Source organism: Hemicordylus capensis, chromosome 4 (assembly GCF_027244095.1).
Source record: "Hemicordylus capensis ecotype Gifberg chromosome 4, rHemCap1.1.pri, whole genome shotgun sequence".
Taxonomy (NCBI): domain Eukaryota; kingdom Metazoa; phylum Chordata; class Lepidosauria; order Squamata; family Cordylidae; genus Hemicordylus; species Hemicordylus capensis.
This window is the reverse complement of record NC_069660.1, coordinates 201,154,445-201,178,194: the sequence shown is the minus strand read 5'-3', so window position 1 is coordinate 201,178,194 and position 23,750 is coordinate 201,154,445. Positions and strand designations below refer to the sequence as shown.

The following is a 23,750-nucleotide window of genomic DNA, read 5'->3' as shown; positions in this document are numbered from 1 at the left end:
CCTGAGCAAAAATGTGTTTCTTAATTGCTGGTGCCAAGGGCAGGAAGCATTTTTGCCCCACCACACTGGTGCGTCCTTTTATTTCTTTCCACATAAATGAATGGTTGCTAACGGTTCCCATATACATTTCACTAGCACAGCTAACAATACCGAGTATTTAGTTATGGTGCAAAGTGCTTCATGTATATTATCTCAATGAAGCTTACAACAGCCCTGGAAGGCAAGTCACTACCATCATCCCTCTGTTGCAAAAGGAGAGCCAAGGAGAAGAGAGTGACAATTTGCTTAAGGCTACCTTAAGTGCATGGCAGACAGGGGAGCTGAACCAGACACTTCATGTTTCACAGCTCAGTCGCTTCGCCATTATGATGTACTAGTTCACACCATGGCAATTAAACACTGACTGGCTGAAGAAACGGGCAATATTCTGCCATATCCTCCTATATGGAGAAGTGGAAAAAAGCTGTACTTGTTTTTTAAAAAAATCTGGCTGCACTTCCATTCAAAAGCAAAGATGGGGAAAAAGCAGCACCAGACAATGAAAAATGAGAGGAGAGGTAAGCCTCAATAGTTATTCTTTTATAAATCTTATAAATGTACCGCTTTGAGATATTGGCCTCTCTTCTTGCCTTTGCATTGACATTCCCTAGCTGCAATTCATGACCCAATAGAGGCCTGCGGCACTCATGCAGTGATATTTTACAGCGCAACTGCACGAGCTGCAGTAGAGGAAGCAGCTTAAAGCAAGCATGAGGTCAGAGAGCAGAAATGATATGGTGGTGAAAGGTCCTGGGCAGCTTCCGCACTAGAGCTCTTTAAGAGCACTGTGAAGTTTTTAACTCCACTTCCAGGTAATTATGGAAAAGCAACATTGCCAGGAACTAGAATTAAAAGGTAAGTTCCACACAACACATAACGTAGTGCTACATTATCCAGCGATGCCCTTCCCCATGGCCAAGATCTTTCTATAATCTTTATTCATAACTATGTCCCATTAATCAAAAGTCCTCTCCAACATTTATTAAAATGTCCCTATTTACAGTTTCTGTGCATTGTATTTCTTCCTGTAGATTGCACAGGGGGATTTGTGATGAATTGCTCTTTAGTTACTCCTTGAACAGCCTTTCTTAACTGCCTGACTGTCAGTTTCTGTTCCTGCAAGGGAGTGGGGGCTTTCCTTGAATCATTTTGTTGTTGTTGTTGTTATAGCAAAATAGCACTATTTTTTTGAAAACATAGAAAAAGAAGAAAATAATGAGGATATCAGGAATCCTCCCAACCTGTGGGAACAGAAACTGACACTGGAGAAATTAAGAGAGGCTATTCAAGGGAAAATTAAGAGGCTGAGGCCTCATTTGCATATAACATGAAAGTGCAGTTAAATGGAACAGAGGTGCGAATTTGTGAACGTCCAAATGTGTGAAACTGCAGTTTCACAGCAAAAGTGAACTGCAGTTTACCTCACCAAACTCCAGTTTGAACCTTTGGTTTGTAGTGAATTTTTCTGCCCCTACCTGAGATTTGAGGGCAGCAGTGTTATGTCTGAACACAGACGCCACCATAACAGCCATTTCATGCAGTTTCAGGGACCATAATAGAGAGGACAGCCAGACCTGCCCGGGATCATGCCCACTCCATGCCTGTGGCGCTTCTTGCTGGCTGCCTCTCTGAGCACTTTCTCTGCCCCCCCCCATCTCCAATCAACAAAAGCCTTTGCCTGGCAAAAGGGATGCAGCCACGTCCCATCCCAAGCTTGTAAGACTGTGAAATGAAAAAGTCACATGAGGCCATGCTCTCTTCTGACTTTGTCCCTTGTCTCCCCCCCACACCTGGCAATCAGGAGAGAAAGGGGACAGGATGGCAAGATGGGCACTATATGCTTCCCTCTCCGGAAATGAAGCGATAAATAAATATGTTCACAAGCAATGCAGTCGCGGTGGCACCATGAACTGGGCAACCCAATTAGATCACAGCAAAAATCTAAGATTGGCCACTTCCCCTTGGGTTAACACATAGGGTTGCTCATGAGAAGAACCGTCCAGCAGGATCAGCATTGCCTCAAGTGACAGGGGAGATTCCTCCTCTGTGATGATGATGGATACTGCTTCCGAGCAGACCACACTCTCTTATTTATTTATTTATTTATTTATTTATTTAGTTAGTTAGTTAGTTAGTTAGTACATTTCTAGACTGCCCCATCCAAAGGCTCTGGGCAGTGCACAACAATTTTTTTTAAAAAACATAACACCATTTAAAAAAGCATTTAAAAAAGCATTGCATAAAACAACTCGGAACCATTTAAAACCAATTATACCTAAAAACTATTTAAAAACCTTGGAAGGCCAAACCAAGTAAGTAAGTTTTTAGGGCTCTCTTAAAGGCCAACAATGAGCCTAAATTATGGATATCTGCCATGAGTGCATTCCATATAGCAGATACAGAGAAGGCACAGCTCCGAGTCGCCACCAGATGTACCAGTGGTAACTGGAGATGGATCTCTCCAGATGACCTCAACATGTGATGGGGATCATACAGAAGAAGGCACTCTCTAAGGTATGAGGTACTTCTCATGAGAGTGGAAGGCCATGGGGATACCTGTTCACAACTCAAGAGAAGAACTGCCCGGGGGTTCAGGCAGAATCACCAATAATGTGACAACAGGACTTCTCTCATGAATTCCTCTCTCACAAGAGTGTTAGGCCATAAAGACCTATGCAGGCCAGATGACAGATGCTGCCCAGTCTGGTTGCTCCACACAAGCAAGACGTGGGGAGGGGTATCCCGGCAACACCTCTCCAAGTCTTGGCAACTGCCACGAAGCAGTCCAGCCAGACCCTCTGCCAGTCTGGTCACCCATTGGGACATATATATTTTTATTTTTGCCTGGCACAGCAACCCCACTCTCCTGGGATCGAGGGAATCCCCTCTCCCGTGATTCCCCATGGCAACCAATTTGCATATGCCACAATGCTGTTCCAACCCCGAGAAATTTGAATTAGGGTTAAGATCTGTCCCTGGTCCTGGTGTTTTCCTAGTCTGTCCACCTGGTACCACCTGGGTGTGTCAAAAGCTTCACTGGAGAGGAGGGAGGTCACTGTGGGTAAGTTCTACCATAAACCATAGAGAACCGGGGGGGGGGGGGTTTCAAGACAAGTGGGGGTCCCTTTTTTTAGATGGCTCAACTCATGAGAGTGCAGTCCAATGGAGGACTGAAGGTTTACGAGCCTAAGGTCCTCTCCAGTGGAATGGCCCTCTCATGAGAGGACTAATCACCAGGCAGCAAGCTGACATGGCGGCAGGAGTGTGGTTTGGTCTCCATGGACTGTTTTGCCAGGGTGAGCGATCACAAGAGCATCCTTAGTGGCCAAACCCCAGGATCCTTTGCCCTCCCTCATATACATATCTCCTCCTAGAAAGTCATCATGTTCCCTTCCTGGAGTAACAGAAAAATAGTGCCTCTCAGCATCCCCCGCCCACCCAGAAATTGTGCTTGTGTGAGACTGTTTTGTTGTGGGGCTCTTACGAGGGCGGCGACATGCTCACAGTCAGAAGATGAGCTTGCATGGCATTTAAAGGGATGTAAATGCCCTTTCCCTGCCAAGAGTGGGAAGACCATTCCAAAAAGGAACAATCACACTCGGCACACCAGCTTGAAGATCGTGGCCAATGGCTGCCGCCCTGGAGAAGTTCTGACACCTTGCCCACATTCTGGCGACACAAGTGCTATGCGCTTGCTGGGATGTGGATTCGGCAGACCAGAAAGAGGGAGAGTTCCCCCTGCTCTGAACCTGGAGGTTGCTGGGCTCTAGTTGGAAGAACGTCTGCAATGCAATTTACGGTTAGAAAACTTAACCCTGGGTTTGGGAACCTCCAGTTGCCAAACGTGCAAATGTGGCCTGAGATAGTCCAACAATTAAGAGACTTGAGACCAAGTTATGGCATTTAAAGGAGTTCTTTAAACACTTCAGCAGTATTTTGTCTTTCATAGTGGTCAGGCTGGTGCTGAAATGGTATTTTGTTTTTAAAAAAATGCTACGTAAGGTCTGAAAAACACAAAATAGGAGGATAGCATTGGCCTACAACAATATGAAGACATCATCTCGATGTTCCTTAAAATGTGTGGTCCTATTCGGACATTATGTGTTACATGTGTACAGATGTCTGTGCACAGGTACATTTTTTGTGAATGTAGCTGTTTTCATTGTAAACATGAACCTGGGTACAGGCCTCTCAGGTGCATGGTACAGATAAGAAGAGTGCTGCTGCAATGGTGTTCAACATAACGTGTGAATAATTGCACCCGTGTACAGAGCTGTACCTGTATACACTGCATACTTGTACAAGTGTGGAACATAACATGTGAATAGAGCTTTTGTGAACAAAGGATTGCACCTGGGAAGGACAATGTCAGAGCAATCTTGGGCTCTGATTAGTAGATTAGTACTGGGAAGGTCAGAAATGTGGAGGGAAATGTGGAGGACCTGGGTGTGGTGAGTGTCATTGATGTCTCTGAGCTGCCCCTGGCCACTTGACCAGACCTGGATAGCCACTCCCCATTTTTCCACAGTGGTTGACTTGGACCCTGAAACAATGGATTACATGTGACACTAAAGCTTATCTTTGCAGAGCATGGTGGATATTTGGTTAACAAAGCATTAAGAGCTGAGAGAAATAAAATGCAGGTCACAAGGCATATTCAAAATTCAAGTAAAACATCTTAAAATATGCACCTTTTTGACTGTTACAATGCCTTCTTGGGTCTCCTTGTCAGTGACGACGCCAAACATTTCTGCACCATCCCCTTCAATGATGCTGTATTCCATCTCTGCATTTTGGCCCACGTCAGCATCACTGGCTTTTATCCTGCCAACTGGTGAATCAGGTGGCATGGACTCTGGTATTTTGAACTGGTAAGCACCTACAGGTAAAGAGATAGAAACTTCAAACAGTCAGTCAGAATGATCTGGTGTTCTTTTCTTCAAAAACCTCCTGTCATGTGCAGTATTTTCCTGCTATGCTCATTCTCTGCCAGTGTCTACACAGGTTGCATCAACAGTCTACTACCCCTTTTTGGCTATCTAGTGTCAGAATGGGGATAATCTGCTCTTTTAAGTACTTCTGTTTCTCTACTTCGAATATTAACTGCTGCTTTTACTCTGTATATTCCCTTGGGATGATGTTAAAGGTGATCAATAAATTCTAAGAAATAAACTGATATTTATTTCCTAATTTAAATGAGATGTTGGCTGTCAAGCATTTATCTATTCTGCATTCCATGTGACCTGGCAGTATATTTAAAAGGTTTCATTCTGTGCACTGTCCCCTATATAAGCAGTGTCTGCATACCAACAAGGTTTCCCTCTGGGCCTTAAACTGTTGGCCTGCAAGTGCCATGTGTGTTTATTGGTTGGTACATGGGTTAAGAATTCTTTCCACTGTAAGGCACTGGGGGTGTCAACATGGGGACTTTTATAGGAAGGTTCAGTGCTTGCACTGCTGCAGCTGTTTGCAGTGGAGGGAGCTGCTGGCGATCACTGCAGATGGCTGAAGGATGCTAACATAAGGAACAAATAACAGGATCCCACCTATGATTTGCTGGCTCTCCCTGATGAACCAGCCTGAGCAGCTTGTTGTTGCTCAGGTGCAGAATGGGCTACTGGTCCCTGCAGGCCCACCTGCCAAACCACCGACTTGCCTCCAGGTCACCAAACATAGGAAGATTGCTGAGTAGAACCCGGCATTTATGTCCGCCCAGTGTCACCTATAAATCAGGCTGTCTTCATTCCATAGCAAGCCTGTATAAGACAGCTCTTCCCCTACCAGCAAATTATTTCATGGTAATTCCTTTCACAATAATCTAAAAAGGGGCATTTTTGAACAGGGCAAATGAAATGCCTCTACATGTCAAGTGAGTGAATAGCACACAGTGAGCAGCCATTGTCCAATGTGACACAGTGACATGAGAATGAGCCAAGCCAAAACCTTCTTGCTAACTAGATGCACTGCAAATGACCCACAGATATTGTCTTGGGGAGATCTGATCATTGTGTTTCCGCATCATTGTCTCACAGCAAGTGAGAAGCCTGTGGGCCAAGATGATGATCTTTAGGGCATAGAGTTGTGGTTCACATTATGGCCTATTCATGTCAAGAGGCATCTCATGCTGCCCTTACCCAGAGGCAGATGCTTGCCCTACATTATGAGTTATTCCAGAATGGGGGGAGGGGGGCAAACTGAATCTTAGTATGTAAAACCTGGCATAGTTTTGAACCCAGAATTATTTTCTTGAAGACAAAAACACTTGGTACAGTCTGCCTGGTCTGTCTTGTTTCAGGATTAATCAAGAACTCTCTGACATACTAGCTTTCCATGTGCAGGGAGAAGGGCTCTAAAGTAAAGTGTGCCGTCGAGTCGGTGTCGACTCCTGGAGCCCACAGAGCCCTGTGGTTTTTCTTTGGTAGAATACAGGAGGGGTTTACCATTGCCATCTCCCACGCAGTATGAGATTATTTAGCCCGGCTGTCTTCCTGATGTGCACATTTTCCCCAGTCAGTGAGCTGTTTTTTTGTTTGTTTTTGTTTTTAAGAGGTGGTGGAGGATAGGTTTTATGGTATGTGGCAATCTAATCTTGAACCCAGCACTAAATTAACTAATACATGCTGGTAGTATTAAATCCTACAGACTGCTTAACTAGTGACAGAAAGTAGATAGGAATAACCTGTGTCTACGTGCTCTGATGAACACAGAGTAACAGCTGGTCTACCTTTCCCCCTTACCTTGTAACTCAGCTGAGTTCAGTGTAATTTCTTTTGACCCTTTTAAATAGTGTAATAGCACAGGCACTAAACAAAGCAGAGGAGAAAGCTGCTTTGATGTAAGTGTCAACAGTCCACAGCAAGAAGCTTATTTGATCTAATCAGTGACTTTTAATGAGAAGAAAAATAGTTGGGTTTTTTTTTAATTTAAGAAAGGGAGTACACCAAAAGGGGTCTCCGTTTTCCGGCAACACAGCAGGAAAACATTCCAATTTCTGCACCAAGAACAGTGGACTTTTCCAGCCTGCATACACTGTAGATTTATTTCTCTTATTTTACAATGTATTTTGCTTCCACTAATCATAGGCAGCAATGCACAGTATCAAAGTCTCCCTCTGATGACTGCCAGTCTTAATTTGCAACTCTTGGCTTCTGAGAGGTCACCAGAAGCTTTTTCAGATGGGACTTTGGGAGGGTGGGTGTGCATTCACATATCGCTCAGATTTACTCCAAAGTCCATGCAATATTTCAGAGATCACTTCATACACAATTTGGGGGTTTCCTTCCATATTGGAACCTAGCCTGATTTTTTAAAATATTCCTTCTGTGTCGGAATATCCACTATGCCCTGAACTCACGGTAAAACCTTGCGGTAAACCTACAGTAAAGCCTGCTGTCTGAAAAGCCTCCAGGCAGTGCTTTTCAACCACATGTTTGCAAACATAAGAACCAGAGACCTTAAAAAAAAAAAAAGAAATGTCAGATTTCTAGGAAGCTGAATCATCATCCAGTGCAACATTAATTGCTTTTTCTATACTTACATATAAATTCAAGGTATACATTTAGTATAGTGCTGTGCCTAACCTTGTCTGTAACATTACACACACACACCCAAACCATTTTCATTCCCACTAGGTTTTAGGTAAGCTATAAGGCTATGTACTCATAAGCTTTATAATATCTGACTGCAGAACTGCTCAGTAGATTTACTAAATACGGGTGAATGATTCAATTTCCCATACTCTGGGAGAAGCGTGGTGGGTTGTCATTGACATCAGTCAGTGTGATGTTCACTGTGGTGGTTCCTGATAATCCACCCATCTGTCCTCCCATATCCTTGGCTTGGATGACCACTTGGTACTGTTCTTTATTTTCCCGATCCATGTTCAGCAGGGCAGTTTTTATTATGCCTAAGAAGGAGAAAATGAAGGACATAATTGAAGAGACTAGTTTTTATTGGAAATGCTTACATTAAATAACTGGAATGCAGCATATCTGCAAGGACATTTTCTCTCATCTCCCACCCCTGATACCAAAGGGTGGTGGGGTGGCACTTCTAGTATATGTTTCTGTTGTTTTCTAATGTTTGAGCCATTTTCTATGTTTCATTTGTACATCTCTTTGAGTATTCAGTAGAGGTGCAACCTTGAAACTTTACAAAATAAATAGTGGGAGACATCGAGCAGGATTTGTGCAAGGTCATTATGTGGAGAAAATATTCTCTGTTCCAGAGCAGTTCTTGCACCAGTGGAAGAAAATGCAACGCACTAAGGCAACCTCTTTCGTGTGGAGCACCTGGATCTGCGTGGCCTGGCTCTCCCGCTCTGCCTAACTCCACTCCTTAGCCCAGCTCTTAGCCGAGGTTGAGCACACCCTCAACCCGGCTGCCAGGATCCTGTGTTTCCTTGAGCTGCATGCAGTGCAAGGAGATGCAGAGAAGAGCGCCGAGAGTGCCTGTCTGACGGGGGAATCCCCCAAGGCATCGCACTCATTGCACAGTGCCTTGCAGGATATCTGGAGGCCGGGAAAATGAGTCCTGGACTCCGTTGATCCACACTGCTCCTGGCACTGCGGATTGTGTGGGTGTCTTTGGCTCACATGCCGAAGACACAAACATTGATCGTCTGGGTGATGGTAGGATGAACCCTTCCTCCCCCCCCCCGCCCAGTCACGAGAATGACCTCACTACAAAATCTCTTTCACAAGCTTCACCCTGCTAGCGGTTCATTTTCCACAAATGGTTGCGGAGCACCACCACTAAAACTCCTTCCACAAGCGACACTGAAGATGTCAGTACATTCAAACCTCTGCTTCCCCCTCTTGGCAATAATCACACTGCAATGTGTAAATATATAACCATTGCCAAATTATCACACTAAATTGCAGCCTTGTCAAATTCTGTCTCATGCTGTCGCTTTTGTGACCTACGCCGTATCAGACTCAGCCATCATGGGAAAAGCTTCAGGCTCCTTGCATACATGGTTGCATCATATATTTCCTTTATCAACCTATTCTGAATTCTTTCATGAAACTGAAAGGAGCATGGCTTTTTATCTGCTGCATATTGTCCTAAAGCTCATTCATTGTATGTGGGTAATTCCTTTAAAAAAACACAAAAAACCCCACCTCCTTTTTCAGTCAAAATGTTTATTTTAATAGCTGGGACAAAAACAATGGCCAGCATCCTGGCTAACACTGCACTTGGATAAGGACGTTGCACTATATCCAGAACTAGAGTTCCAGAATTAGTGTTGCAGTAACACAATATGTTTGCACTTGAGCAACAAAGTGCAGAACCTGAGACATGCTTCATATGTTTTCCAGGGAATATTTGTGCAAGAGCACAATTCTGAGCAGCCCTGTGATTTGCACAGCTTCACCATCTTCTTGCACTAGCACAGCTTTGTTGTACAAGTGCAGCATTAATTTGGATGTCAGCCAATGTAGCAAACTTTAGCAAGGCTTCATTAAAAATATAGCGCTACGATACCGAAGAGGAAATTCATTAAGAAAGAAAGCAGTGAGTATGGTGCCTTTGCAGATTTATACAATATAGAAGTCAGCTCCTAAGGTTCTGTCACACTTTAGTATGGCCAAGAAACAAAAGCCAGGATTGGGCTATGTGGAGAGGAGCACGTTGCAGGGCTGGGAAGAGGCCAACGTGCATTCCAGGATATTAAGCCTGGGAAATATACGGAGGGTAAACTTAATAGATTTGATGATAAAGTGACCTCTGGTCCACGAAAGGTTATGCTAAAATAAATGTGTTAATCCTTGAGGCACCACAAGACTCATTATTTCCCCCCCATTCCTTGTGGACAATACTATATGCACATCACTTACTGTATATGTACATATGAAGCTGCCTTAACTGCTATCATGCAGTTGAAGATGCTGAGAACAGAGCTTGGGACCATTTGCATGCAAGGTAGGTGATGGGCCACTGAGTTATGGGGCCTTGTAATGGCTGGGGGAACAAGGGATGGAAAGCATGTCTGCCATTCACTCCCAGAGGGAAAAATAAACACTGCACGTGGAGACACCAGCTTTCCATCCAGATATCTGGCCCTGAGTAACCTGGTTCTCAGTGGCCGGTGTCTTGAAGGAGGGTGCATTGTGTCTCCTAGAGTAGAGCAAACACAGAGATGCACTGCACAACCCTATATTTGTCCATACAATATCTGTTACCATTAACTAACAGCTAGCAAAATGCCTCATCATCAGGACAGGAGGGAGGGCTCTCTCCCTCCTGCCCTGATGATGAGGCATTTTGCTGGCTGTTAGTTAATGGTGAAGCGAAAAGGACAATCATTTTATGAAAACAATAGACCAATAAGATTCTGATATATAACAATATAGGATAATTTTCATTTGAGCTGCACCAATTTACACTGCGGAGGAAAGTTTTAAGAGGTCTGGCAAAAAAACCCCCTCACCTTTCACCAACACCCTACCCACCGCCGCCCTAGAAGCAGGCCAGGAGAAGGTGTATGACTTTAAAAGGCTTAAGAAGTCTGCACACACACACGCTCCTCAAGTGCATTCAACTAGATTTACTTTGCTGTAAGTGTGTTTACGGTCAGAGTGCAAATGTTTTATGTTATAATGCTACCACGACCAGGAAAAGCAAGGTATTATGGAGAAAGCAACACTAACTGTCCCAACAAACATATTTGTCCTATCCCAGCTAGGGAATATACATGGCTGGAAAAACATCTGCATGAGTATCCCTAGCTGGTTGAGGGAATATCTGCATCTGATCCAATACAGATGTGTTGCTATCTTGAAAAAAGGCTGCAGATGTGTTGCTATCTTGAAAAAAGGGGAACCTTTGCTGATTGGCTGTTTGGGAAGAGGAAGAGGAGGAGGAATGGAAGCTGGATTTAGCCCTTATCTACCACTCACCCTTTCCTGCCAAATGGCTGATGGGTAGAATTTCAAGCTCTTTTTCAAAGAGCAGTTTGTGTAGTCACATCATGTTCTCTCAATCTGTCATAGGCTAAATCAACTAGAAATTCAACTGTTTAAGACATTTCCCACCTGTCTGCCCGCCTTTTACTGTTGATGACTTTGATAATTTCATAACTATAAGGTTTACTCAAAAGAGGAGGGGGGAAAAGTTTGTGCAGTGCAGAATTTAAGGTGGGGGGAAGCATGACTATGTGTTCCTCTCTTTCATATGCTTCCTTCCACTTTATCCATTAAAATTGAGCTGAACTGGTTTTCAAGCTTTCTGTACAAGCTACAGAAGAAGAAAAATGCCAGCTATAATTCAAATCTGAAAAAAGACATGTGATTAGGCTTTCTTTTTTTCCTTGAATCTTGAATATTCCAAGTGTATGTTTTAAACTCATCAATACCACTCTGCATCCAGGTGGAATTCTATTTATTAAGCTAAGACATCAAGATTAAAACATAACGTGTCATGCTTGCAGATATAATGCTTTACCAGTTTTCCTAAATTCTTCACCGAGTCAAATGGAATCCCCTTGAAGAATTTGCCTAATGTGTCCTAGCTTGACTTAACATGTCATTTTAAATTATGCAGGTTGTCAGAGAATGACAGATTAACGTTCCCTGACCTGTCTCAGACTCGACAGAAAAATATGGCTGCCCCTGAAGAATGCTGTAGACAACTCTAGCACTGTTCCCATACGTAGGATCATCGGCATCAGTTGCTGTGACTTGCACGACAAATGTACCTGCAACAATAAAATATAGACAAATTTATGCTCTTCTGCTGAAAGGCATCACCATTTTAAGTTGTCGTTCTTGCTTCTAGCCAGCTACATGTGCTTTGTACCCAGAATTTCTATTATGAGGTGTGTGTGTGTTTTGGAGGACATGGAAAGAGATTTCAAGGGGAAGCCAAGCTTCAATGGCTTGCTCCTGTAAGTGCATTTTCTGGGACTACTTTTTATATGACTCATAATATCCAGAGGTACACATGGGGCTAAGGAAGGCCTCTAGAAGGGGCGTGAGGTCTGAGAACACTTCCTATAGACAACATGGTGTAGGTTAACATGTTTTGCTTGGTTCTCATTTTGGCTTTGCTCAGAATAGAGGATATATTCTATTTATGGACTTTCCTCTCTGGGGGAAGCTTTGAGAAGAAACAGAGGAATGGCAGTAGGTTCTGGGTCTGGAAATGCTATTAAGGAAAAACCAACAGGTCTGAGAAGAAGTTCTGTCAGCACACTTTGGTCATCCAGCAGGGATTAAAGAACAACCTGAATAGTCTCAGTCAGCCAACACAAACACAACTTGTCCATAAAGAGAATATTCTCTCCCCTATCTTACTTTTCTTCATTATGGACAACAAAAGATTTTCATAAAGCATGATTACTATTTACTTTTACCACATAATATGGTGGCTTCCAATCTAGATGGGACAAGTTCATGAAGTCTGTTCATGGCTATTAATCACAATAACTAAATGGGCTTTCCATGTACAGAGGCAGTATGCAAGATATGAATTGCAGATGCTGGGGAGGGGGACAGGTCATAACTTCATGGTCTTTGTCCGATACACAAGGCCATCCTTATGGAACGCCATATCTGCAAATATCTACCAAGTGGAACATAGGAACATAAGAGCTGTCATATACCAAATCAGACCATTGGTCCATCTAGTTCAGTATTCTCCGCACAGACTGGCAGTGTCCTTTCCAAGGTTATAGGCAGGAGTCTCTCTCAGCCCTATCTTGGAGATGTTGGGGAGGGAACTTGGAACCTAGATGCTCTTCCCCGAGCGGCCCCACCCCCTAAGGGGAATATCTTATAGTGCTCACATGTTGTCTCCCATTCAAATACAAATCAGGTGGGACCCTGCTTAGGAAAGGGAACAATTCATGCTTGCTACCACAAGGCCAGCTCTCCACCTGGTAACTAACAATAATGAATATGGTAAGCTGGACATCTGTAAGACCATGCTCACCATGTGATGGAAAGTGCTTTACTGCTACCCTCCTTTCTTATTTTTCTGACTGGGTGCAGATGCTTGGAACAATTCTTTTCACCACCAGGTGGGATGTTACAAACAATTGGCTTCCCACATGCCTGCATGTGTACCATGGTCAGTTACCACCAGGCAAAAGATCATCTATGCTGACCCAACATTCCTATTCTCACATTCTCTCTTACTGTCAGTGAGGGTTAATTAAGATGGCATATCAAAAAGGTAGACTGAATGGATTCATATACAGTTTGGCACATGAGGATTGGAAGCAATCCTATGACTTGAGCCTCGAAAACACAGATCTAGAGAACTGCCCCCTGAAGAACTCAGAACAGCTAGTGAAAACCATTCTTTGCATTGCTGATTGATTTGACACCTACCTACATCAGACATTTCTGGGACGCTGGCATTGTAAATGTCCTTTGTAAACAGTGGCTCGTTGTCATTGATGTCATGGATCTTAATGATGAACTCTGACTCTGGCTCCACCGGTCTTCCAGTCTTTTTGTTAACAGCCTGAGCACGAAGAATGTAAACAGGCTTTTCTTCTCTGTCCAGTCTTCTTGTGGCCTGTATATCACCAGTGTTTTCATTGATAATGAAGAGATCTCCTGCTCCATCTCCTGAAAGGATGTATTTAAGGGAGCCATCTCCTTTATCCTGGTCGGAATGAAGCTGTGAAAGAAATAAGAGATAAATACTGTAATTCATTCCTGAGGCTGAATTGGTGCCAATTATGATTCAGGTTTAACCAGTATTTACTGCCTAGAAAACCCCAGTGAGTTTATTTACTGCATTGTTCATATTTAGATTCTTCCCCATCATAAGTTCTTTTTCACTTCAGCAAGACAACTAGAATTCCTTCCTTCCTTTCTTCCTCCTTCCTTGGAAAAAGGACTGATAGTTGGGGGTCAAGACCCGAGAGATGGTTTAGATCTGCCTGTTCCCAATGGGGTTACTCTCACCCTGAACGATCAGGTATGTAGCTTGGGAGTACTCCTGGATCCCAAATTCTCTCTGGTTTCTCAGGCTGAGGAGGGGCCTGGAGCACTTTTTATCAGCTTCAGCTGATATGTCAGCTACGCTCATTTCTGGAGGTAAATGGCCTTAGAACAGTAGTACATATGCTGGTGACCTCCAGGCTTGACTACTGTAATGTACTCTACATGGGGCTGCCTTTATGCATAGTTCAGAAACTACACAGAATGTGGCAGCCGGACTGGTCTCTGGGACAACACAAAGGGACCGTATAACACAGATTCGGAAAGAATTGCACTGGCTGCTGATATGTGTCCAAGTGAAATACAAAGTGCTGGTCACTACCTATAAAGCTCTGAATGGCTTAGGTCCAGGGTATTTAAGAGACTGCCTGCTTTGTCATGAACCCTGCTGCCTATAAAAATCATCTAGGGAGGTCCAGTTATGGCTGCCACTGGCTCATCTGGAAGAGATTCAGGGTGGGGCCTTCTCTGTGACTGCCCCAGGGCTTTGGGATAGATAGATAGATAGATAGATAGATAGATAGATAGATAGATAGATAGATAGACAGACAATTAGTATAAAAAGAAGGTTGATGAACCTGGCTCTGTGTGATTTCTGAGTGATTTCCTATTTTAAAAACCCTATTTTTGTTAAATGCAGTAATTTGCCTCAGGATCTGAACTTTCTGCACATATCTAACCCTGTCTTAGATGCAAACTTGTAACAGATATTTTGATATATTTTGCAGGATAATGTAAAATAATATACTAAGAGAAACTGAGGCATTCCAAATGTCTAGAGAGCAACAGAACAAAAGCCCATACATGCTTTATTTGGTGCCCATTTTGGATAGGTGGCAAAAAATGATTACAATTTTTGTCTTTAAAAAATGATAGAGAAACATCTAGGGGTGCAAGGTTAGAGTTTTGTCAAAAACTCTGTTTGACCCTAGATTATCCACATGGGCCCTCCTACAAAAATGCTATAACTTAGTCCATACAGAATAGTTATATGGAAGGAAATATACAAAGCATTGTGTTGTTTGTGCAGCAGAGGAAAAGGTTTACTGTATAGAATATGCCAGTCATTCACCATCAGTTCTTTATATAAGAACAAAACGCCATCTTCAATCCAGCTTAAAGGCACAGCTTCACTGCGGGTGGGGGAAAATGTTATTTTTAATACATGCTGCAGAAAAATCTGCAGATTTGTTGTCACTGTTGCAAGATGTATTGACAAGATCAAGAAACCATCAAGGTTTAATTCTGAATCACATGTTTCTGCACAATGTTGTTTCTTGTTCCTTAACATCTGATGATATTCACGTACAAGGCATCCCATCAGGGGGCAATTAAATTGTAGGTTGACTGGCATATGTATGCATGCCACTTGACTTCAGACTGCTTGCTTACCGAACACTTGGTGAGTCACTCACATCGACATCACTAAAAGATGTGCTGACACAATCTTAGCCAGTCCTTTAATAATGTGTGAGTAGTGTTCATTGGAATCACTCTCCTATGCATGATACAGAACTCTGTAACTGGCCCAAAGTTAATTATCAAATTAAGGATCATCATTATGATCCAAAAGTAGGGCCACCTGTACAACTGGTACAGGAATCCTAAAGCCAAAGAAGAAGAAGAAGAGGAGGAGGAGAAGGAGGAGGAGGAGGAGGAGAGGGAGGGTGGAAGGAAGGAAGGAAGGAAGGAAGGAAGGAAGGAAGGAAGGAAGGAAGGAAGGAAGGAAGGTCCTCTGTGATCTTGGTCAAATGCCACATTTCAGTGTGTGTGTTTGTGGAGGGGGACCCTAAGATATACAAGCCACAGCAGAAGAGCATAATAACCATGATGGGGTGCCATTCAATTATAATGAATGGAGATTTTCAGTCGTGAACAAGCACTGATGCCTGTCAGTCATGCCTCACCAAAGTAAATTATTACTTTCACAAGTGACTCTTAAACTATGTTGGCTGACATAGTGAGAAAAATGACTCAAAGCAGTCCCACTGAAATTAAAAGGACAAGTTAGAAAATGCCCTACTTGTCCTTTTTAATTTCAATGGGAACTAGGGATGAGCATGGAACAGATTTTCCATTCTGTTTCGAGCTTGAATGTAAATGGCCAAAATGTTCTGTTGAAACAACTGGTCCAACCAGTTGTTTCAACAGAACAAACTCAAAACGTCTTGAGTGTTTCACTATAGGGAACAATGAAGAACACAAAACACCCCACTGTTCCCCATGGGAGCTCCTAGGGACACCAAAGTGGGTTGTTGGGTAGGACATACCTAGCTCCCAACCCACAAAATAATTGGGCAAGTGGGTGATTTTAAACAAGTTTTTAACTTTCCCTCCAAACCCCCATAGGATTCCCAGAGTTCCTTATGGCCGAAACAAGCTGCACTCACAGTGCACTGCACACTAGTTTTGCACTGCAATTTGCAATACACTTTGCAACCCTGCCTTGAAAAACACTGCAGAAGTACACAGTAAAAGTGAATCTGTCCCTCCCAACACAGAACATAAATTTCAAACACAGTCCAAAAATAACTAAAAAAGAATCACTGAATCAGAATCCACTGCCAGCCACAGTGCCTGCACCGCAGTAATATCATTGGCACAAATTGCTCTCTCAGACACATTTATTTATTTTTATTTATTTATTCATCAAACTTATATACTGCCCAAACTTTCATTTCTGGGCAGTTAACATAAAACAATTGAAACACATATAAAAGTTAAAAAAAAATTAATAGTTTAAAATCAACCATAAAATTCAAATTTTAATTGTAAAATTAGCGAAGAGAGCAGCTCGCAGAGGCCATTTGCGCATGAGCGGCTGCTGTTGTTCTGGCCATCGTGCCATTTTAGGAAGGCCCGGATGGGCTAAAAAATGGGCCTAAAAGGCCCGAGGGGGGCATTTTGAAGGCCAGAGGGAGAGGGGGAACTTCCGCGCACACACCCTGCAGCCTTGACGATCACTTTTAAGGTTAATTTTTAAAAAAACTTGGAAAAGTTTGCAACCCTCGCCGCTGAACCATTGGGGTGGTTTGGTTCTAGGCAGAACCAAACCTGGGGGTGTTTGGTCCGGGGGTTGAACCGTCAAACCCCTGACCCAGACCCTCAAACCATGAACCCCCGAACCTGTTTGCACATCTCTATGCCACAGCAGCTCCCTTACTTAGTAGCAGGCACAGCCACAAGCTCAACTAGAACAACTTCAGCCACATTTTGACTAAGTATATATACACACACACATCATTGCCACAATCCATTTCTCACCGCAATAGTATTTCACAAAGGAACCAAACCACAACTCAAGGAAGGCAGGCACCCAAGTTCTGCCTCTTGTCTATCTGAGATCCAGCAACACCAGATAGTTATAGCAGTGACAGCACAGCATATTTTATTCAGTGTTGAAAAAACCACAAAATAAAACCTTCCTTCCTTACATCCTGTCTGCCACAAACAGACAGGAGAACAGAGTACTGTGGACAATACTGAACTAGATGGACCAATGGTCTGACAAGGCACAAAGCTTCTAGACTCTTACCATGATAAGAACTCTTCTTTATTCTCTTCCTCTCCAGCGTATATACCATGGCACTGCTGCCTGACTGTGTAGATAACTTCATGGCCTTAGATTGGTGCTGGGCCCTGGCTGACAGGTTGGTGCTGGGCTCCGGCTGACAGGCTGATCAGGGCACCAGTCCATCTCATCATGGACCATGGCAGTGGCATATGTGCATGTCTGAGTGTGTCAGCAGCACTAATGGGCAGACTGTGACACATCTGGGTTTGGGGTGAGCCAGGGTGGGGTAAACTGCCAGTGGTGTTGCAGTGGGTGGGGGTGACCATGGGTCACTCACCCTCCATTGCCAGCATGGGATAGCCCAGCAGGGGGAAGTTGATCTTCAGGAAGACGTTCAGATGTTCCACCAAGCCAGGATCCAAGTGTGTCACTATGCCCCCCACTCCCCAGCCATGGAGAACACCCTCTCACTCTGGTCACCCTCTCACACAACTTGGTGGGCATGAGAAGAACCATCCAGCAACCGTTGCCCAGTCCAAACAGACTCGGTGGTGCATTGCCCCAAACTGGATCGGCTCAATCTCCTGGCCAGCCACTGGCTCCTGCAGGTACTTTAGAACACACTGCTCAGCACTGCTGCAGGGCGCCATGGGCTCCTCCTCCTCCTTGCTTGCAAAGTGCCCGAAAAGCCCTCTGTGAACCACAGGGTGGAGTGCTAAGGCAGAACTACCTGCTCACTTGGCCCTGCAGAGACACCACACTGCTGGACCAGGAAGTTGTGATGCTGCTGCTGCTGGGGTGGATGGCACACTAGCAGTAGTCACTCTAGCACCCTCCTCCTGGTTGCGCTCCAGCCTCCTATCCTGGACTTGCCTAACCTCTTCGACAAGGAAGTCCATCCACCTGGGTAGCTTGTCAGGCGTGACCACTTTGCCCTTCATCCTTGGGTCATATAGACAGGACAAAACATGCTCTGCCATTTTACTCAAGGGTATCCTGAGATGATCCACCACTCCAGTCCTCAACCGATCTGCCAAGGTGATTGCTTCCTCAGTGTTCAATGTGGACTGGAGCTCACCCATTGTCTTATTAAGGAGAAGAGCACTGCTGTCTCAGGCTCGGGATACAAGCTGCTCATGGCAACGAAGAACGGTTTGAGTGTGAAGCCAACCTCAGAAATGAGCACCCAGTTCTGAGTGGATAGGTCATACACTTCCAAACCATGCCTCAATGCCAGGCCATGGTTGGCAAGCTCTTGCTCCTGCAAGCGCTGGAGCAAGGGAATGGTAGAGTTCCACCGGGTCAGAACATCTGGTGGATGAGGGATCAGGTGTTAAGGCAGACCAATCTCAAGGCCTCTCCTTGAGCATCCACCTACTCTTTTTGCTACAGTGGAAGTTGCTATCCTGTGGCACCTGTCCAGAAGAGCAGCCATGGCAGCTGCAGACTGGTGCTCAGCACTTTCAGCAGGGATGCTTCACCTGGCCGCAGCCCCAGAAAGGCGAAGCGCATCCTGCAGAGTGATGCAGGTTCAGAGTGTGTGCCACACAACAGACTGACACAAAATGAAGCTGCTCGGCTGCATTCACTATGTTTGGACCACTGTCAGTCACCATGAACCCTCTGTGAAGGTTTGGCTGTCCGGACAGCCATCCCTTCACCCGGTAATCCACAGCCACTGAAAGCTCATCTGCTGTGCTCATCAACACCTCCACATGCAGCAGAGCCCACCTGTAGTTTGCTGCATGGGAAGAGCTGGCCACACAACCACCAGCAGAGGCCCCCTCACTCTTCTGCCCCCACCAGTATGCCATGAGGGACAGGAAAGAAGTGTACAGTCCACTGCTTCGCAACCACAGATCAGAAGGGAAGTGTATGCTTGTGCCAGGCGCTGCAGCATGCAGCAGCCCCAACACAGACTCGCTGCATGCCCGGTACAGGGAGGGCACCACCCGCCTGCCAAAGTTGATGTGTGAGGGGATCTTATCATCAGGGGCAAGCAGCAGGAGCAGCTGGTGGAAGTTGGAGTTCTTCACCACCTGGAATGGCTGATTGTCCAAAGCGATCATCTTGGCAATGGCCCGGGTGATGAGACAAAGCTTTGGACAATCGGACTGCTTGCCCACCGACTGCACGCACCCTGCAGGCAACTTTCCTTGCTTGGGAGCAGGAGCAAGTGCCTTGCCACTAATCAAGGGCATACCAGGCCTATTGCTGCCAGCAGGAGGAGGGGTGTTCAGTTGATGCCGTTGAAAGTGCATCATCATCCCCAACATCCCAAAATATTTAGGTTCCTTCCCCCAGCTGATCTCTGCCCTGCAGTGGGTGCAGACAGCATCATTGGGTCACCATGGCAGGGCTCAAAGTGGTCCCATACCATTGGAGCCAGTCTGGCCCCTTTCGGTGGTGGTGGTACTGGGTCTTCTGGTTCCTTCTTGGGGTCACCACCACTGATGCCCTCAGCCTGGGGCTCTGAAGGTCCAGGAACAGGAAGTGGAATGCCTTCCTCCTGCTCCTTCTCAGTGTTGAACTGGGGGGTCGCACTGCCAGGGGGGATTGGGGAAGATGGTGAAACCAATTTGCCTGGGCTTGCAGCTGACACAACCATCTCCTCCGCTGCCACAGGAAGAGCTTCTTCCCTGACGGGAGGATCTCTCCACTAATTCTAGCTGAGCTGCCACTGGCATATGCGCTGCAGGACCACCCTCCTCTGGAAAGGTGAGCCTGCGTGCAGGAGCAGGCCCCTCCTGCTCACCACAGCCAGCATCACCCCTCCCTCTGACTCCTCCTGGCTTTGCCTTGCATCCTACTGGACATCTTGGAGTTGTTATTTTTTTTTAATTCAAGCCCTAACTCTGATGGGGGGCAGGGGAGGGGAGAAGTGCCTTTAAGATGGGCATTTTTAAAAGGGGTTATGGGTTGGGGTGGTCTATTTATGCTGTGTGTGCCACACACAGTGCTATCTATAGCACCGTAGTGCACACACAGAAGCTAAAACAAAAAACAAAAAACACCCAAATAAAGCAGGCTTTATAGGGGAGGGGGGTTGGAGGGGAGCGAGCAACAATGGAGTGAGTAAGTCAAAAGAAAGGAAAGGGAAATGGCCTCTCTTACTGTGGCCTCTTCTAACCCACCCCTTCAGTCCTACGTACCTAGTACCTAATCGCTTCTCCAAACTAGTTCCTATTTAAAGAACTCTAATTGGTGTGTGTGTGTGTGGGGGGTTACCTTTCAGCATCTTTTGTTGGAGGCTGACCAGGTGCTGCTCTTGGAGGCACTGGGCAGAGCAGACACTGGGACTCAACAGCCGGGCGTCGGGCAGGTTGGCACCAGGTGGGCACCCATCTACCCAAAAATTCAAAAAAGAAAAAGCTGGCAGGGACAGGACCAAAAAATACCAGGGAAATAGAGAGAGCCTGGCAGGCTGGGTCACAGAACACACCAGCCTATTGAAACAAAAAATGAAGTCTGATCCAGGCACACAGCAGAGCAAAGGTGCAGCTTGCGGATGCAAAAGGAAAAACAAACAACAAAAAGAGCCAGCACAGCACCCCAGTTATTAAGGCCTCTGGAGTCTGGCTACAAGAAGCCATCACTGGCACTCTCTGACTCTCTTTCCACTGGGCCAGGCAGGCCCCAGGTCACCACCACCACTCTGCTCTGCTGCAGACAGCAGTCTCTCTCTCTCTCTGATCCTTCCTGAGGCATCCTCTTCTTTAAGAGAGGCACAAGAAAGGGCTCTCTCTGCCTCTCAGGCCCCTTAAATGCATTTTGAAACTCTCTCCTTTGGCTCCTAGCTCCCTCCCCCCCCACACCCAATGGGGGCATGGTTGCCCATGACAACACCTGATTTAGATGACAACAAGACAACCAAGAAGGATCACAAGCCAATTGTAAGCCAGTGCCAGGAAACCAATTGGCAAGGGGGAAACAGGCATCCAAAATGGCACTCAGAACGGTGAGACATTTTGATCGAAATGAGGTTGTTCTGCTCCGAGCTTGAAACAGGCCCTTTATTTAAAGGGTGTTCTGTTTTGAGCTCAAAACCTTCAAAATGGCCTGTTCAGCTGATGAAACGTTCTGCCCATCCCTAATGGAAATGCTTTGAGTAGTTTTCCTCATTATGTGAACTGTTGCTGCCCCCCCGCCCCTCGCTGCATGTCTCATGTCTGTAAATCAAGTGAAAAAGAAGGTACATTGACTAGCGAAACATTCCTGCATCTTCTGCACAAAGAGAACAAGGCACAGAACAGCTCTACCGGCAGCCGTCTCCAGCTTTGGCATCCTTACCCACACCCCCAACATGCCAATTCAGTACCTGTCAGAAGTACATGCTCTTTGTGCATCACATTTACTTCATACACTGAACTCTCAGGCTGCACATTGAAGCATTCAGCAAGGGCTTCCTGCCCAGGCCCCTGCATGCACTGTGCCTCCTGCACCTACCAAGTGGAGCCTGTGAACTAAGAAGCTGGAGAGAAGCATCATGGAATGCTTCAAGCTGAGACACTGGAGGGCCTCCCTTGCAGTGAGTGTTTTAGTTGTGAAGCAACATCTACTGAGAGAAGTGGCAGCACAGTGTGTGTTTAAGGAGAGTGTTTCATTTAGCATCCACTAGAGCTGCAAGTAATATATCCTGCTTGCCATATGCAGAACAAGCAGGTATGCAGCATAGCAGTTCAAGAGTTCCAGACCTGGGCTGCAATTCTGCACACAACTGATGCAGCACTGGACAATACCTTTAACCCCAATGGGCAACATGGGGCCCAATTCTGGATTTTGAAAATTGTATATGTCCATATTTCTCCTTCCATTCCCTCCTTTTCTGTCTCTCTGCATTTTGTCTCTTTTCTCTATCTTGCTCTTTTCTTAATATTTTTTAGAAGAAAGAGAATGGAGATGGTGGTGCTGTGGTCAGGGCCCTCCAATTGTGGGTAGCCAATTGATTAGAATGTGTGCATGATATAAATCAACAGATTAGAACGTGTGCATGATATAAAAATGAGTCTCTTCCACTTTCTATCCTGTAGTGACACAATTCAAGATGAAAACAACCTTATCACATAAACATCATAAAGAGCTGAATTGTATGTCACAGCGATATATCAATTTATTACCATATGATGACATACTTTATACATATTATTGTGATATTTGCATCAAAGGGCCAAACCAGACATTAAAAAAGTTATAGAGCTCCTGCAATTCTGCATCTCTTTGCAGTTTTTTAAATCCTAACATATAACACAGTGAGGCTATTTTCACTATCAGGCGAAATTGGGCTAGGGGAGCCTAGCTGATTTCTCCAGATCGTGGGAACCACCTCCAGGTGGTTAACCCGCCAAACCACCCCTCCCCTTAAACTGGGTTTGCGGAGCGAGCACTCCACAAACCCGGTTTTTTACATCGTGAGTTGCCACGTCACGGCTCTGAGGCACGGCCAATCAAGAGGAGACCCCTGACCGGGAAGCTGAAAAGCAGCCTCCCCGCTCGGGGTGTGTGTGTGTGTCTCTCCAGCATGCCCTGTGCACTTGCGCAGGGCATGCTGGAGCTTCCAGGGGCTGTTTGGCCCCCAAACGCCCCAGCCCCTGCCGGCTCCGTGACGGAGCCAGCAGTCATGTGGGTGGGTGCTGCAGCCGCCCAGGGCTGCCACCCTGCTCGTGTGCAGGGAGAGTGGGATAAGCCTGCTCTCCCTGCTAACCCCCTAGAGGTTCTTTTCACAGATCGTGAGAAGAGCCTCAATGTGATGTTAACACTCTGCATCTCTCTTCCCCAACATTACATTCTTGGCAACACCGTGAGGCTATTCCCACGATCACTGGAAAACGGGCTAAGATAGCTTAGCCCGCTTCCCAGTGCTTGTGGGAACCACCGGGCCTGTGGGAGAGCCTGGTGCTCCCAAGGCAGCTAGCCCACCTAAAACACTCTCCCCTTAAATGAGGTTAGCGGAGCAAGTGCTACGTTAACCTCATTTGGTTGCTCGTGTGTCGCCGGGCTGCAAGCAGTCTCCTGGACTCAGGGGTCTCCCCAGGATGCCCCGCGCACTCAAGCTGGGCATCCTGGGACTTCCGGGGGCTGCACAGCCCCCGATCTCCACAGCCCCTGCTGGCTCTGTGATGGAGCCAGCAGTCATGTGGGCAGCCAATCCAGACACCCAGGGCTCTGCTGCCGATCGTCTGCAGGGAAAGTGGGCTAAGCAATCGTGTGAAGTGCCTTCATGCCTCTGACATCAGAGTCAGAGA

General features: G+C 45.6%; 1 protein-coding gene across 6 annotated transcripts in view; it reads right to left on the bottom strand.

Moving 5' to 3' along the window:
* Nucleotides 1–23,750, bottom strand: part of LOC128324989 (cadherin-6) — a 278,253-nt gene that overhangs the window by 68,920 nt on the left and 185,583 nt on the right. For 5 of the 6 annotated variants that reach the window (XM_053250290.1, XM_053250293.1, XM_053250289.1 and 2 more), the window contains 4 exons: nucleotides 13,374–13,668; nucleotides 11,618–11,737; nucleotides 7,778–7,945; nucleotides 4,731–4,918 (listed from right to left, as the gene is read on the bottom strand). In XM_053250290.1, coding sequence (XP_053106265.1) covers nucleotides 4,731–4,918; nucleotides 7,778–7,945; nucleotides 11,618–11,737; nucleotides 13,374–13,668 — 771 coding nt within the window. Of the gene's footprint in view, nucleotides 1–4,730; nucleotides 4,919–7,777; nucleotides 7,946–11,617; nucleotides 11,738–13,373; nucleotides 13,669–17,529; nucleotides 17,620–23,750 lie in introns of those variants that run through there. The other variant, XM_053250294.1, reaches the window with a different exon arrangement.